This window comes from Erigeron canadensis, chromosome 2 (assembly GCF_010389155.1).
Source record: "Erigeron canadensis isolate Cc75 chromosome 2, C_canadensis_v1, whole genome shotgun sequence".
Classification (NCBI taxonomy): domain Eukaryota; kingdom Viridiplantae; phylum Streptophyta; class Magnoliopsida; order Asterales; family Asteraceae; genus Erigeron; species Erigeron canadensis.
In genome coordinates this window covers 30506523-30520425 of record NC_057762.1, presented here as the reverse complement: position 1 = coordinate 30520425, position 13903 = coordinate 30506523, and the positions used below count along the sequence as shown (strand labels likewise).

Here is a 13903-nt window from a genome sequence, read left to right as displayed (position 1 = left end):
TGGGTTGGCTCGGGTCAATTTAGGTCCGGTTGAAGTATCAAACAGGTATAGCCTGACCCTTGAAGACTAGGTTCAAAAATGCCGAAAACAGTGTTATACGATAAATGACATGTTAGTAATTCTGAGTCTATAATGGTTAGATAATAAATGACACGTACTAATTCTCAATTTCCATAGTTAAGAGCTTGTTGTTGATTCACTTAGTTCGTCTTTAATCAATTATTTTTGTAAATCGTTGAATTTGTCTTCAGATGTTATCATGATTAATTTTCCAATGATCTATTTATACAATCGTTTAAACAAGTAATTACCACGTATAACTTTTTTTTAGAACAAATATGAATTAAAAGACAAATTAAACGAAAACAAATGAGACATCAACGTGTTCATTCATTTAACCTTAAGCAAACAAATACACGACAAATCAAATATATCAAGTCATAAATGAATAAGTATGCATTTTCATGCAATTAGCAAACATACACAAACATAACTTAATGAAACTAATAAACAAATTCATGAACATCAATCATTTTCGGAAAACAAAAAATCAAAGATATATGATTAAAGAATAGATAGACACGATGATGTAGGAGTTATAGACACAAACAAAGAAATAATTAGCTTTTTTTTTTTTTTTTTTAATTTTCCTTCCTTTATTTGGGTTATTTAATTTAATAGGAGTAATAAACTAACTTTAAAAAAAAAAAAAAAAAATCAGTTATATGTTCAGTTTGGAAAAGAAAAAAAAAAAAAATTTATTTGAAGATGGTTATTTGAAATCGGGTCAAACCGGGTGACCCAAACTATAAAACAGACATGGCCCAAAACCAACCATCTAAATCTAGCCAATTCCGAAACCCTACATAAACCCTGAAGCTTTTTCTTTCTTCTACAACTTTCCCCCAAAAATATGACCTTTCTTCTCCTTCAAGCTCCAATCTTTAATCAATAAAATTCAAACCCCATTACACCTATACATACACATATACACATATATATCTCTTGTACCCTAATTATACTATCCTTATCACTTACACCCAACAATGGCAAACACTTCAAGTTCACGACTTTTTAACTTCAATCCATTCTCTTCTGCACCTTCACCTTCCCCATCACCGTCTCCGGCGCCGGCCGACGATGCTCCGCCGCAGAATGACACACCGGCGGCGCCACGTGTCCGTAATGATAACCCAAGAACCACTTCGGCTGGATTTGATCCTGAAGCATTGGAAAGAGGTGCTAAAGCTGTTAAAGAAATTGCCAACTCTAAAGAACCCAAAAAGGTTTTGACTTTTTTGTTTGACTGTTATGGGTTTTGTTAATTTTTACGCTTTTGATTTTTTTAGAGAATCTTTGGTGTGGATTTAGGTCTTTTGATGGTGAATTAAGGTTGTTGATGTGTTTCTTTGTCTTTAGATATTTGAGTTGATGAAGAAACAGGAAGAGACTAGGCAGGCGGAATTAGCATCGAAAGGCGCCGAGTTTAAAGCAATGCAAGCTCAAGCTGAAACTGTAAGTTTTTGGCTTTTAAGATGATCTCATGATGTACATGTATGGATGTGTGTATATATATATGTATTTTCATGCTCAGCAAACGTTGTACTTTTGTCCCGGTTGAATCGTAACTATGGTCCTCGATTTTGCTTTTTTCATGTTTGATTATATAATGCCTGTGTACCCATGTAAATATTTACACCCACATGCACACGAGTACACCCAATGGAAAGGCTCTTGGTGTCTATCATCATGTGTACATATCTGTTAGCAACTTGGCATTATGGTAATATTAATTCCTTTTGTCCATCAATGCATATTAAATGAATGTTAAGAATCTTGTGAGACAGGCTAAATAATGCATTGATTGTTATAGTTTCATCCTATAAGTCTAGTTTCATCCTATAAGTCTTCAATAGTCTAGTTGGTTTTGAAAATTGAGAAGTTCATGCATTTCTAAGGTAAAACCTTTTGTGTTGCATAAGGTTAACTGTGTTATGTTCATTATGTTTGCCAGGAGAGGCAAAAAGTGATTTATGAAGAACAGAAAAAGCTTGCGCAGCAACAAGCACAAATAAAATCACAAATGGCTCGTTATGAGGATGAACTAGCAAGAAAGAGAATGCAGGCATGTTTCCTTTGTATAATTAGTCTGTATAAAATGCAGTTATTCATATCAACTTGGGGATGAACATCAATTGTTCTGCAGACAGAAAATGAGCATCACAGAACAAGAAATCAAGAACTTGTAAAGATGCAAGAAGAATCCTCAATTAGACAAGAACAACACAGACGAGCAACAGAAGAGCAAATTCAAGCGCAGCGCAGACAAACAGAAAGGGAGAAAGCTGAGATTGAGAGAGAAACAATTAGGGTTAAGGCTATTGCTGAAGCAGAAGGAAGAGCCCATGAAGCTAAGTTGGCTGAAGACGTCAATAAGCGGATGTTGGTAGAACGTGCAAATGCAGAGAGAGAAAAATGGGTTTCTGCAATCAACACTACTTTTGAACACATTGGAGGTAATAATTTTTATAAAAAATGGCCATGTCTACTGATATCTTGTCCAGGCCGAAGGTCACTCTCTGGTCAATGGCTCAACAAAGTAGATGGAACTCTATTTGTCTTGTAGTACCTACTTAACTAGAATCTTTCTCATTGTGTTTGCTTTTTGATTAACAAGACTGGTAAATGGTGTTTTCTAGGTGGACTGCGTGCAATATTAACTGATCAAAACAAGATGGTTGTAGCTGTCGGTGGCGTTACTGCTCTTGCTGCAGGGGTTTACACAACTAGGTATAAAGGCTCACCTTAATATTATTGAGTGCCGTGGTGCTCCCTTCTTCAACTTTACTAATGGTTTTCTGCAGTTTATTGCTTCACTGCCATTGCATTCTTTAATGCTCTGCTGGTCTAGGATCTATCTGTTAGTTATCCATACTTGGTAAAAATAGGTAGCTATTAGGTATTAGCTGCTTGGTGTTATTGATGTCAGGGTTAAGTATTTAGATGGGGTGTTTTGCATTGTGTTTTGAAACTGAATATTTAATTGTTTCATTTTCAAGTTGACGGTATTAAGTTTCAATTATTTGGGTGCAGTGGATTTAATTCTGAATTTCTGATTATCTTCATGTCTGTATTGATTGAAAAAGATAGCAGTTTTAGGGGTATCTACTTAATATTTACAGTTCTTGAATACTTTGTTGTGTTGTAAAACAGAGAAGGCGCTAGGGTGGTTTGGAGCTATGTAGACAGAATATTGGGACAACCATCACTAATCAGGGAATCTTCTAGAGGAAAATATCCATGGTCAGGCTTTTTTTCTCGTGGATTAAGCACCCTATCAAGTGGTGGTAAAAAGGGGTTAAATTCTCAAAATGGAAATGGATTTGGTGATGTCATTCTTAATCCAAATCTTCAGAAGAGAATTACACAGTTGGCTAGTGCAACTGCCAATACAAAAGCTCATCAGGCACCATTCAGAAATATGCTTTTCTATGGCCCTCCAGGAACTGGGAAAACAATGGCAGCTAGAGAACTTGCACGGAAATCAGTATGAATTCTAGCCTTTTTTGTTTACATTGATGTTGTGTATATACAGTTAGCAGGCTGTACCATAGATGGCAATACTGACCTATTGACTTATGAAGGGTCAAATTGGACCCAAAGATGTTTTGACCAGTTACCTGACCCATCCATCTAACCGCTTCTAGTTGAGTCCATTTTTTTACTTATTTTTGCCTCTTTCTCTATCTTATATGATTTGAAATTATACAGGGACTTGATTACGCATTGATGACCGGTGGTGATGTCGCACCTCTGGGTTCACAGGCTGTTACAAAAATACATCAACTATTTGATTGGTCCAAGAAATCCAAGAGGGGCTTATTACTCTTCATTGACGAAGCAGATGCATTTTTGTGCGAGTAAGTCATGAAATTTATCTGAATATGAATAATACAAGGAATGTGATTAATACATGAAAAAAAATACTTTATACACAAAGGTACAATGTCAAACACATCGACAACACGGCCACATATACAAAGTGAATATTTTTATTTTCAAGTCACTTCCCTTTGATATAAACAATATTACAGTTTGACTGGTGCTAACATAGATTTTTTTTTTTAATTATCTGTAGGCGAAACAAAACTTATATGAGTGAAGCTCAAAGGAGTGCCCTAAATGCCCTCCTGTTTCGCACTGGTGACCAATCAAAAGACATAGTCCTAGCTCTAGCTACCAATCGTCCCGGTGATCTTGACTCGGCTGTTGCTGACCGTATTGATGAAGTTCTTGAATTCCCTTTACCTGGAGAAGAAGAAAGATTCAAACTTTTGAAACTATACTTGGACAAATATATTGCTAAAGCTGGTGCAAGAAAATCCGGGTTATTTTCGAACTTTTTCCAGAAACAACAACAGCAGATAGAAATAAAGGGTTTGACTGATGATATACTCAAGGATGCTGCTACAAAAACAGATGGATTTTCAGGAAGAGAAGTTGCAAAACTGATGGCAAGTGTACAAGCGGCTGTTTATGGAAGTGAAAACTGTGTACTGGATCCAACTTTGTTCCGGGAAGTGATTGATTATAAAGTTGCAGAGCATCAACAGAGGAGAAAGCTGGCTGGTACTGAGGATGGTGGTAATTAGTTATTATTTGTTACTTAGGGTGGCGTTTTGGGGCACGCAGGTGAGGTATCTGCTTTTGTGTCATCTGGTGGTCTACCCATTTTCTGTCAAATTGGGATGAAATGGTAACCTGTTAACATTCATTTCCTTGGAAGAAATTTCTGCATCTGATAAAGAGTTCTATTTATATACAAACAGTAAGTGTTATTATTCGGCTAGCAGTCTTTGTATCTCTTGAAGGATGGATTTTATACTGAAGAAGTTTAGCTTGAATCTTTGGTTTGTAGGCAGGATTCATTGCAATAAGACCGGCAGTTTCTTTTTTCATCTGCTTTCTTAGCCATGGCTTGTTTGCTTCTATAATGGCCAGCGGTTCCATGATAATCAAATTAACTGATAAATACTTCGATCTTTGTTGCATTTTCCCCCCTTTTTTGATGTATGAGATAATAGTGAATGATGTAACCCATTAAAAAGTTACCTTGATTATCAAAGGAATATAATATAAACTTGCCTTCCAACTTCTCAAGAAAGTTAGTGGGTTAATTCTTTAGATAAGTAATCAGTATTGGCTTTCTTTAGGTTGCAAAACACATTATATAAGAAAGAAAAATCATGTATATGTTCTTCTATTCCTTTCACTGGAGAAGCTGGCCCCCAAAAGTCAAACCCCACCAGTGGGGAGGTGCTTCTGGTTTATCCATCAAAACAAAGTCTTCCAGCAGAAACTGTTGCTGGCTAGAGCTCTTAGCCGATGACAGGCTTCTTATGCTTGTGAAAAACTATGTGATACTTCGTCTCTTTTTAGCTTGTGTAGCTCCTGGATAACATGGGAGGTATCTTGGATAGACTACACCTGACATGGCTTGTAACACTTATAGAACGTACAAAATGATATCAAAAGGAACTTAAAGGACAAAAGGGACATTAATCTTATTCAAAATTAAACCAAAGTCAAGGTAACAAAATATTCAAAAGTACTTATAATCCAACATAAAGAACTAAAGCTTGCGAAACTCTAAGGCCAGAGGTGCTAAGTCCAAATCATTCTACGCTCTTCGCTCGTTCCCAATGCCCCCTTGATCACCTGCCGTATAAGAAAGAAAAAGGAATACGGCTGAGCAATAGCTTAGTGACGGATATGACAAGAGCTGAAGTATAATATTAAAAGTAGAGACGTAATTCAAAGACAAATTTATTACCTTAACAAACTTATTTCAAATCAAAGTACAAATATGTATAATTTCACCATATATCATACGTCAAATACATATATCAAATATAAAACCAAGTTTCATAAAATAATGCACATAAGAGTCAAACAAATAAGGGCCGAATGAATTCATAGGGTAGCTACTCCACTAATCCTTCATTTATGGTGCGAAACACCTCGTCTGACACTACGATAAGCGCCCACCGTCAAACAAATATTACCTAGGACCGATCCATACGCCTCCTATCAAATATACTATAATGAGCTCAAACCACACCGGGTTATCAAAAGGAGACGCCGTAGAACAAATCAAATACACCGCTACGGACGGTGTCACGTCATCGGTGTCACGATAACGCGATGCATATCTTAAGAAACCGTTTTGACCATTTATATATATATAAAAATATCGAATAAGTTTTTAAGAAACAAATGAATTTTTGGACAATTAGAATAATAATATTGTAAGACATTTAAGTATAAACATAAAATCACATCTCTATCACTCCATAATATGCGACAGTATTATTTTCGTTAATCGAGAGACATATATGAGTGTACGCATTGGGGAACACTCGTGCGAATCACCGCATCAAATGTGACACCCAAACGCAACTCTTTCGGGACTATTATCAAATTGGGTTTTAAGAGATGGTTTTGACACACTTAATATATATCAAAAATATTATAATTTCCGAATCAACAAATATATTCAAAGGTTAACAAACAAATAATATTTTTTTTCAAATAATATATCGAATCCATACAAATTTCACAAAATGTAAATGAAGTTTTGAGAGGAAAGATTTTACCGAAAGGAACCTAATACCACCTAGAATATCCGTACCTTATCGCCGATCACAAATATTGCCAAAATGAGAGAATCACCGATGGAATATGATCACCTATCCAAATCTAACAAATACGAAAGTATAAGCACAAAATATATTCAAATAGGGAGTATGTAATATCCATTATATTTTGCGAGTTCCATGTGATAATTGTTTCTGTTACTGCAATTTCTTTATACGTAACTTTCATTTTATCAATATTATTTTTATGACTATTATTCTTTTTAGACTAGACTACATATTACACTTATATTAATTTTGTGAGCCCAACTATGATTCAATCTTTCTGTCCATTTAAAATTAAAATGAGCCTACTTTAATTATAATTAGACGTGTGTACCATTGCCACCGAAACCAATTTTGAGACATATTTGTTAATCTTGATAGTTATCTTTGTTTTATGAACCACATCATAAACAACGATAGATCCTTTATATGACAAAACTCTATGCAAAATATTACTAAATGTTATCATTATAATGAGACTCAATTTTATAAAGTAGTTTAATAAACATCAATTAATTAATTACTAAAACAAACAACGAATTTTGTCAGAAACATAAAAATACAAATATGGTACAATAGCTTATTATAACAATTTATTTTAAAAGAAATTTGTTAGAACACTTTATTAAAATAAATAACCATAACAAAATAAGAAATATGTATATAAAATATAAAATATAAAATATACAGTATATAAAAGGCTTACCAATGAAGAGAGGTTTGGAACTTGTACAGTGTAAATTTCTCGCAACTTCACCCAAATATTATATCGACCGTGACCACACACGCACGCATACAAGAAGCTGGAAAAACTAGGATTTCTTTTGATTCCTAGAAACCTTGTTCAATGTAGACTACTAGACCAAACAACCCAATATAATATCCCTTTCAAAATAACAAACCCCAAACTTAAATTATTTTGTTTCCATCATAAAGACCCAATCGCAAGATCAATATTAAATCTGTGTTCTTAGTAGTTGTAAAGAAAAGCAGGGTATCAATACAAAGCAGTGTAACGGTTTCAGAGGATAACTAGTATTATTATTATGTGTTGTATATAAGGTTTTTTTTTTTTAGCTTTCTCACATGGGGTCTAGCCTTTTATCTATTTCATTTTCCTTTCTTAACCGTAAATTCTAAGATATCAAAAGCCATGTATTTTAATTGCCCTTAATTGTCAGTGCACTACAACCAAAATTCATAAAAACTAGTGATACATGAACAGCCCAACCGACTTAGATGCTATTAGCTTTTATTTTATTTTTATCATCATGATTTGATTTAGGGATATTAATATTTCCAATTTTATATCTTTCTTTTTAAGTCACGTACATAACTAGTAAACACTCAACTCATAGTTAGTTACTCTATTTCTTTTTTTATGACTTAGGATAAAATTAATTATATGTAACTTACGATAATTATCTCTTCCAATTATAATTGTTTTAGTTATAGTGTTTTAAGTTTTTTATAGGATATTACATGGCTACTATTGTTTGTCAGCTTTAGTCCCTGCCTCTGCTGTGAATTACGGATGAAGATTCTCTCAAGTTACTTTTATTTTGAACGGCTCTCAAGTTACCAGATAATGTCAAGTTGAGTTTGTGAGAGAACCAAAACTAATAAAAGGATAATGATCAATCCTCCCAAATTGTTAGCCTAAAAATCATCCTAATTAATAGGAATGTGACATGTGAAAAATCAGGGGTGAGATTAGGAAAGAGAATTAGTGGATTCCATGTGTTAACAAGTGGATATATTATGAGGATTTTTAGACAGTTTGGTTAGGAAGATTTATCATTTTCTCTAATAAAATATAAAAATCGTGCTCATTGTAAAGACCCCACGTAGTTTTGCACTCACAAAATTCTCAACTTGGACCTATCAAGTTGACATTTAATTTGAAAGAATCCTTATCCGTGAATCTCTTATCTATAAAAGAAGAGCCAATTAATTTTATGTTTAAACATTGTTGGTCATATACGCATTGCTAGCAACACAATCTCTCCTTTCTAATTTGGGTATCATTCACTTTTACAGGAATTCAAACTTCCTGATACATTAATAAATAAAAAATTAAAATTGATTAGCAAGTCAATTTCAAGTTTTTTTTTATTTGGGGTATTTATATACAATGCAATTCTGATAATGTTGATATATTAATGACATGGTAGTGATGTGCATCAACATTGCACTATTTAGCGGTTAAAAAAAAAGCTTCTAAGCTAATCAATACACCAAATTTATAAATAAGGGGAAAAGTTAGGTAAAACATGCAGTATCTATCTTAAATAAAACAGATGGGAATTATGTAAAATTCAAATGGAGGTTATATAAAATTCAAGGGGAAATTATATAAAATTCAAAAGGAAATATATATATTATCAAATTCAAAGGTTTAATTTATAACTTTTTTTAAAGTTGCAGGACTAAGCTTAAAAGCCTGCGGTACGGATCATTTTTCCTTTAAACAAACTAGTCACCCGGAGCAGAATGTTATTTTGATATCAAATTATACACCAATTTTGTCCTTATTTGCAAATAGGTCAAGAAACATTAATAAAGGTTTTGGTAGTACATCAAGTTGCTAAAATTGGAATTGGAAGTTTGAAGCACAAAAGCTTGGACTTGCCAAGTAATAAGATTTAAACATGCAGGGACAACACTGATATTTGAAGATGAAACTAGTGATGATGATCTTGGACATAGCGTAAACCACAGTACTTGCAGATAGCTGGTTCATTCTTGTCAAGGCATATGAACTCTATGGGATGGCCGAGTGCAGGATTGGTGTCTGCAATCATAATGAACATCAAATAAATCAAGAGATGATTAGTTAGACTATAAAAATTCTGCAATATTACTGATACCAAATGATACAAGAATCATGAGGGGGAAAGAGACCTCCTTCACAAGCTGCAATCCTGCCCTCAACTTTGATAGGAGGGACTTCATTGATCAACTCCATTGGAGATTTCTTGGTTGGGTCCTGTCAATTTCAAAAGATGAACAGTGAGTAGTGTCTTATTATAATACATCATGTGGCAAAGGTGAATACTGACTATACCAGAGCTATGCTTCGATTTGAGTTTTGAAACTCATCATTTATTATTGCCAACCTAATTGTGTTAAGATAACTTACTAATTTTCTGATATCTAACTAAATAGGGTCAAATGATAACTTCTGTATATTTCTTTTCATAGTAGCAACGACAAAACCTTTCATCAAAAGTTAATCCAACTACCCCTTATTTTTACATAGATTATGACTATTCCTACCATCTCATTATCTCGGTAAAACATATCTTCTATTTTCACAAAAATATCCAGTTGGCGGCCTTAGCTCCTATGTATTATTTTCTTAAACATCAAAAAGAGCACAAACTAACTCTATTCTGGTATGCCATCATTTTTAGTTTTTTACATTGATCACAAGTCAAATTGTACATCCATAAATCACACATTGGTTAAGACTGAAAAAAATAATTCGATACGTCACACAAATATAAGGGATTCAGCAACCTCTACAACTACACATATGAAAGAGGTCCACATGTGATTCCAAAAAGCAATTTAAAATTTTGTAGATGGGTCTTAAGATCAATTGATAGTAAAAAGGGTGCAAAAAGGTATAATACCCAAATAGGCTAATTTATTTTATTCTATTTTGCTGGGCTATTCATGTGTTGCCAGTGTATAAGTGAGCTCATATCAATATGTCATGTACTCATGTCATATATAAATTTATTCTAGCAAGCCTGTAGATGGTCAGCAGCTTTTTTATGGGTTTCGAATACATCAACGGCAGCTCAATTATGCATAAGTATAACTGAAGATAAACTGAACTGGATAGCAAACTAGCATAGCATTTTCAGCCGTCTGGATTTGCATGATACGTTATTGTAAAAAGTTGTTCACTGCAATGGTTGCAGCTGTGACTGTTTTCAATATCGTTTAATGTTTACTTGGGCACTTGGCTGTTTGTACTTGTAGGTATAAGCACTTGGCTAATTTTATCAGATTTCCAGGCAATCAATATGCTGAAAATTCAATCAGAACGGACACATAAATCCATAAGGAAGTCAACATGCTGTATTAGCCAGTGTTTGGGTCCCAACCACTCCCAAAATAACTACTCGTATAGTCGTATTATCTTTAGGAAATAGGAATCAATAAAAGGATAATAAAAAAGCATAACATATAAAACCAATTACAAACTAACTACTAATTGAATGAATTATATATGTGAAGACCATAGTCACATCAAACGCGGCACGCTTTGGTACGGGTACGCGGTTCAGGTACGTAATTCGCTATGTTTGACAAATTCGGTACGGAGGGGGTAGGCTCATTTCGGTACGATATGGTACGAAACGGTACGGTGTACCATGTATTTGGTACATCGTACCAAAAACATTAGTAAACAAAACTTATAAATTTCATGAGATAAAGATAAAATAACATAATAAAATCCAAATGAATAACAAAACAACCATAAAGTTTCTATTTTTCCTTTGTCATTGTGAACTCTGTAAAAGGTTAGTATATATAGAAGAAACATATACATGTAAATTTAATTATGTAATTAATATTAAATAAGTTATTTTGTTAACAAGATACGTATTACACACAAAATATATTGGGAACTTAAAAGATACACTCTTTTTGCCGCTCAAATAAGTTCTGGAATCTTACTTTGGAAGTTGGGAAGTCAAAACGGTAATGGTTCGCGTACCAGTTCATTTGAGTCGTGTATATTATCTATTTGGTTTGTCGTACCAGTGGGAATGGGTCGCGTTCATTTTACTTTTTGGTTCGTCGTACCACCTGGTTTGGTTCACCGTACCACTAGCGATCGGAACGCTAGCGAATTCCGTTTCGGTACACTTCGTACCAATACGAGATACGCGGGTCTATGAGCGTTTTATGTGACTATGGACTGAAGACTTCCTCAAAATGAAAAATAATATGAATCAAGGGATATTTTATTACGCGTAATTTAGTATGCAATATGCCCAAGCTCTTATTTGAAAGCCACCTCAAACAGCTTATGGTTTTCAGAAGCTCATAAAATTTTTGAGTGCCAAACAAAGCTTTAAAATGAGCTTATAAAAACCATAAGCTTAGGCACATAAGCTCTCTCCAAACATACCCAACGAGCAACTAGTACACGCCTTCAGGTGTCATTCTAACTAAAAGGAAACTTACATCCTAAAAATGAAGCGACAAAGCACGGAGTACAATCGACATACATCTCAAAATAAATAATCTGAACACAAATGTCGTATAACACTAGACATTTCTATTTGCTAACTCAACAAACTTACGTTTTTAACCGGTTGAAACTTGTTCAGATTTCTACATTAAAAGACTCAGCAATGCCCCAGGTCTCACTTTCAACGACTTATGTACACGAAACCTAAAAAAAGTCTTTATTTTCAGGTGAAATCAGTAACCATTTTTTAAATTTACTTATTTACAACTTATAATTCTTCACTGATCATTATTAAAAATTTACCCCTGTAATTTTTCAATATCATCCCAAATACCCACCAGGTTTATCAAATTAGGATTTAAGAATAATTTTAACATTTTTATTCATCTAAGCCCTAAATTCAGGACTTTTCCAACATTCATTTTTTCTTCAAATAAAAGCCTAAAAAATATACAACTTTATAATACATATAGAACCCAGATATACCCATATCTTAAAAACCAAAAAGATGAAAACTTTAAGGGTGTTTAAGACTGACCGTCATCCATTTGGCGGTGTGGGTGGTGGTGATTTCGCTGTTTACAACACCGACGCTGAAGGTTCTGATTGGTGTTGATGAAGAAGATGAATTCAGGGCTTTCAAGATATTGGAAGCCATTGAGTACCCTTGTTTTGCCCTGTTCATTGCCATTGAAATGGATTTGAAAAAAAATGGAAGATTGTTTGTGTTTGTTCGTAGAATCCGATCTGATTAGGAAAAGAAAGAAGGTTTTTGTCAAATGTACTTTTTGCCCCTCAACTTTGTGACTTTGTTAAACTAGCATGATATCCGCATAATGGTTGCGATGACGGTCTGGTTGTCCGGCGGTGACTAATTATGGTGGTGACAGTGTCGAATGGTGTAGATTGACATAAATGTACTTGATGTAAATGTGTTAATAGAAATATTTTAAAAGATAAAAAGATACAAGCGCAATAAGTGATGATGTGGTGGTTTGTGGATGATAATTGATCTAAATAGGCATTGGAGATATTTTGGAAGGTAAGATATGTAAATTAATCCATTAAAACTAGAATGGTAATTTTGCATCTCACATTTATCTAACTTATCAACTAGAGGGCATAGTTGTATAGATGAATGGATGAACACGAACAATTAAAAAAAGAAATTACAATTACATGTCACTAAAACACTCTTTATAAATTTACAAATGGGTAGTGACAAACTCAAAACATAATTTTTCTATCTACAACAAATATAAACATGTTAATGCATAATATACAAAGCTTTTGAATTTATCACTACCCATTATAAATAATTTAGTGTTTTATTTTGTACAAAATGAACATGTAAGTTTATAAATGTAAAAAAACACAAATATATGAATATTGACAAATAAGATATATAAACATTGTGATTATAATCTTCATCTAGTTAATGTTCATTTTCTTTTTATTTTAGACATTGAATATTTTCACAAAATGTTCATGTAGTTAATCATTTTAGATTAGGGTTTTGTTTAAAGTTATAATTCGCAAGTATAAAAGTATCATACATAGAAAATCAATACACAAAGTTATAACTTTATGAATTTTAACTATAACCTTGACGATTATAGTTATCAAAATCCATTTAAATTATAAATGATGATAAATAATTAAGAATCCCGAGACTCAGATAAAATACGTAAAAGATATATTGTTGTGTGAATGATATTACCGTGTCTCTTAAGACTTATAATGTTTCATTGCTTCCTTATAATTAAAGAACTCGATAACAAAATCCGTGCGTATTTTATTAGGTTTGAGTCTCACTTTTTACATTTCAGCATATTTTTATACAGACATTCTTGTCATATATACTCCATATATAAACAAACTACCCAACTCCAAATTAAATACTCTACCTTTAAATTCCCTATTTTACCCTTTTAATTTACACTATCACCAAACACTTTAATCCTGAAATATCAAAAATACCCTTAAG

The 13903-nt window shown here is 33.4% G+C and overlaps 2 protein-coding genes and 1 long non-coding RNA gene across 3 annotated transcripts; 1 reads left to right on the top strand and 2 right to left on the bottom strand.

The window, feature by feature from the left end:
* Positions 1–841: 841 nt before the first annotated feature.
* LOC122587468 (ATPase family AAA domain-containing protein 3-like) lies at positions 842–5152 on the top strand. The gene is made up of 8 exons (XM_043759651.1): positions 842–1286; positions 1420–1515; positions 2015–2125; positions 2207–2516; positions 2700–2790; positions 3214–3547; positions 3772–3920; positions 4139–5152. The coding sequence occupies exons 1-8, from the start codon at positions 1047–1049 to the stop codon at positions 4650–4652; spliced, it is 1845 nt and encodes a 614-aa protein (XP_043615586.1). The 5' UTR covers positions 842–1046; the 3' UTR covers positions 4653–5152.
* A 533-nt stretch (positions 5153–5685) lies between these two features.
* Positions 5686–7508, bottom strand: LOC122586555. Its single transcript, XR_006322031.1, has 3 exons — positions 7408–7508; positions 6692–6759; positions 5686–5718 (listed from the first exon to the last, which is right to left on the bottom strand). It is a non-coding gene; the product is annotated as an uncharacterized LOC122586555 (long non-coding RNA).
* A 1679-nt stretch (positions 7509–9187) lies between these two features.
* Positions 9188–12687, bottom strand: LOC122589104 (NADH dehydrogenase [ubiquinone] iron-sulfur protein 6, mitochondrial). The gene is made up of 3 exons (XM_043761348.1): positions 12455–12687; positions 9606–9690; positions 9188–9495 (listed from the first exon to the last, which is right to left on the bottom strand). The coding sequence occupies exons 1-3, from the start codon at positions 12605–12607 to the stop codon at positions 9386–9388; spliced, it is 348 nt and encodes a 115-aa protein (XP_043617283.1). The 5' UTR covers positions 12608–12687; the 3' UTR covers positions 9188–9385.
* Between the last annotated feature and the right edge of the window lie 1216 nt (positions 12688–13903).

Bases quoted from the DNA above. Each gene is read 5' to 3' on its own strand.
- LOC122587468 (XM_043759651.1), top strand. From the start codon at position 1,047: ATGGCAAACACTTCAAGTTCACGACTTTTTAACTTCAATCCATTCTCT. The intron at 2,791-3,213 runs GTATAAAGGCTC...GTTGTAAAACAG, and splicing joins GCAGGGGTTTACACAACTAG to AGAAGGCGCTAGGGTGGTTT. The intron at 3,921-4,138 runs GTAAGTCATGAA...AATTATCTGTAG, and splicing joins GCAGATGCATTTTTGTGCGA to GCGAAACAAAACTTATATGA.
- LOC122589104 (XM_043761348.1), bottom strand. From the start codon at position 12,607: ATGGCAATGAACAGGGCAAAACAAGGGTACTCAATGGCTTCCAATATC. The intron at 9,691-12,454 runs GTCAGTCTTAAA...TGAAATTGACAG, and splicing joins ACACCGCCAAATGGATGACG to GACCCAACCAAGAAATCTCC. The intron at 9,496-9,605 runs GTCTCTTTCCCC...TTATGATTGCAG, and splicing joins GATTGCAGCTTGTGAAGGAG to ACACCAATCCTGCACTCGGC.